The sequence below is a fragment of the Echinops telfairi genome, unplaced genomic scaffold, assembly GCF_000313985.2.
Source record: "Echinops telfairi isolate 266 unplaced genomic scaffold, ASM31398v2 ScPeMD7_41;HRSCAF=154, whole genome shotgun sequence".
NCBI lineage: Eukaryota > Metazoa > Chordata > Mammalia > Afrosoricida > Tenrecidae > Echinops > Echinops telfairi.
The window spans coordinates 2,224,229-2,225,740 of record NW_022103939.1 but is presented as its reverse complement, the minus strand read 5'-3'; the positions used below and the strand labels follow the sequence as shown (position 1 = coordinate 2,225,740).

At 39.4% G+C, this 1,512-nt stretch overlaps 1 protein-coding gene across 1 annotated transcript; it reads right to left on the bottom strand.

Moving 5' to 3' along the window:
• Nucleotides 1-330: 330 nt before the first annotated feature.
• On the bottom strand, nt 331-1,311 carry LOC101647506 (olfactory receptor 52D1-like). The gene has a single exon (XM_004717488.1). The coding sequence runs from the start codon at nt 1,309-1,311 to the stop codon at nt 331-333; it is 981 nt and encodes a 326-aa protein (XP_004717545.1).
• Between the last annotated feature and the right edge of the window lie 201 nt (nt 1,312-1,512).

Sequence of the window (1,512 nt, the reverse complement as noted above, 5' to 3'; positions counted from 1 at the left end):
ATATGTTCAGGTTAATGTTTTCTGTAATTATAGATTCAATTATTTAAGTAGATGATATATTTTATATGTGATGCCTGGTAATCACTGTAATTAAATTAAAATAATGGTCTCTAAGCAATCTAAAATACTAATTTCCTATGCACTGGTGAATAGTTCTGATAACCTATAATTATGTTATAGGTTATCAACATATATGACGTGTGTAGATTACTTTCCACGGAAGAATCTTAATCATCTGGATATTAAAGGAGGTGCTTAGTAAAAAACCAAACACTCTAAAATGGATACTGGAAAATTTTTCTTCAGATATTATGCCCCAGCAAAGAGGGTTTAGTTCAGAGACTTTGAAAACCTAAAAACTTTAAAGAACCTGTCCCGTATCTTCTTGGTTCTTACGCCATAGATAATGGGATTCACCATTGGTGGGACCAGAAGATAAATGTTGGCTACAAATATATGGACATGTGGAGCTACATGGTGGCCAAATCTGTGAGTGAGAAAAGAGAAGAAAGCTGGCGTATAAGACACTAGGATGACAAGGACATGAGAGCCACAGGTACCCAGCGTCTTGAGCCTGGCATCCTTCGTTGGGAGGTGGAAGACAGTGTGGAGTATGAGTATATAAGAACAAATTATCAGTATGAAGTCCACCCCTCCAGTAAGGAAAGCAACAATTAGACTATACGCTCTGCGAATTCTTGTCTCAGCACAGGAGATTTTGATGAGGGCCATGAACTCACAGTAAGTATGAGGAATTATATTGGTTTTGCAATAGGGAAGCCAACGCAGCAGGAAAGGGTGAGGACTGAGAAGCACGGTGCCCCGAAGTACAATAGCAAAACCCATCCCCTTTACCACTGTGTTTGTCAGAATCATTGAATGTCTTAATGGATTACAAATGGCTACATAGCGGTCAAAAGCCATGACCAAGAAGAACCCAGATTCCATGGTGGAGCAAGAATGAATCAGGAACACTTGGGTAAGACAGGCTTCCAAGCGAATCTCTCCATCATCAAACCAAAAAAGACTGAGTAGTTTTGGCACCGCTGTGGTGCACACAATAAGGTCAGCCACAGCCAACATGCAGAGGAAGAGGTACATGGGCTCATGAAGGCTAGGATCTGTCTTGATGACAAATAAAAGGGATAAGTTTCCCAGCAAGGCCAAAATGTAGACCACACAGAAGGGGATGGATATCCAGATGTGGGCTGCCTCCAAACCAGGAATGCCAAGGAGAATGAAGTTTGAAGGGTGAACATCAGTCTTATTATAGGATAACATAACAATTGTCAGTTTAAGCTTGTTTTTCATTTATTTTCCTGTAAGATAAACAAAAACTTCATTTATAAATTTTGGCATGTCTGATCAGCAAAACAATCCAAAATGCAAGCAAGTGCAGGCCACTGAATAATTGCAATGCTTGCAAATATTCTGATAAAAAGTATTTCATCATCTGACAGGATGCCACTTAATACTTTTCTTTTCCCCTCTCTCTAAAAGGGTAACACCTAA

What these genes read in the sequence shown, in the direction of transcription:
- LOC101647506 (XM_004717488.1), bottom strand. Translation starts at nt 1,311, where the DNA reads ATGAAAAACAAGCTTAAACTGACAATTGTTATGTTATCCTATAATAAG.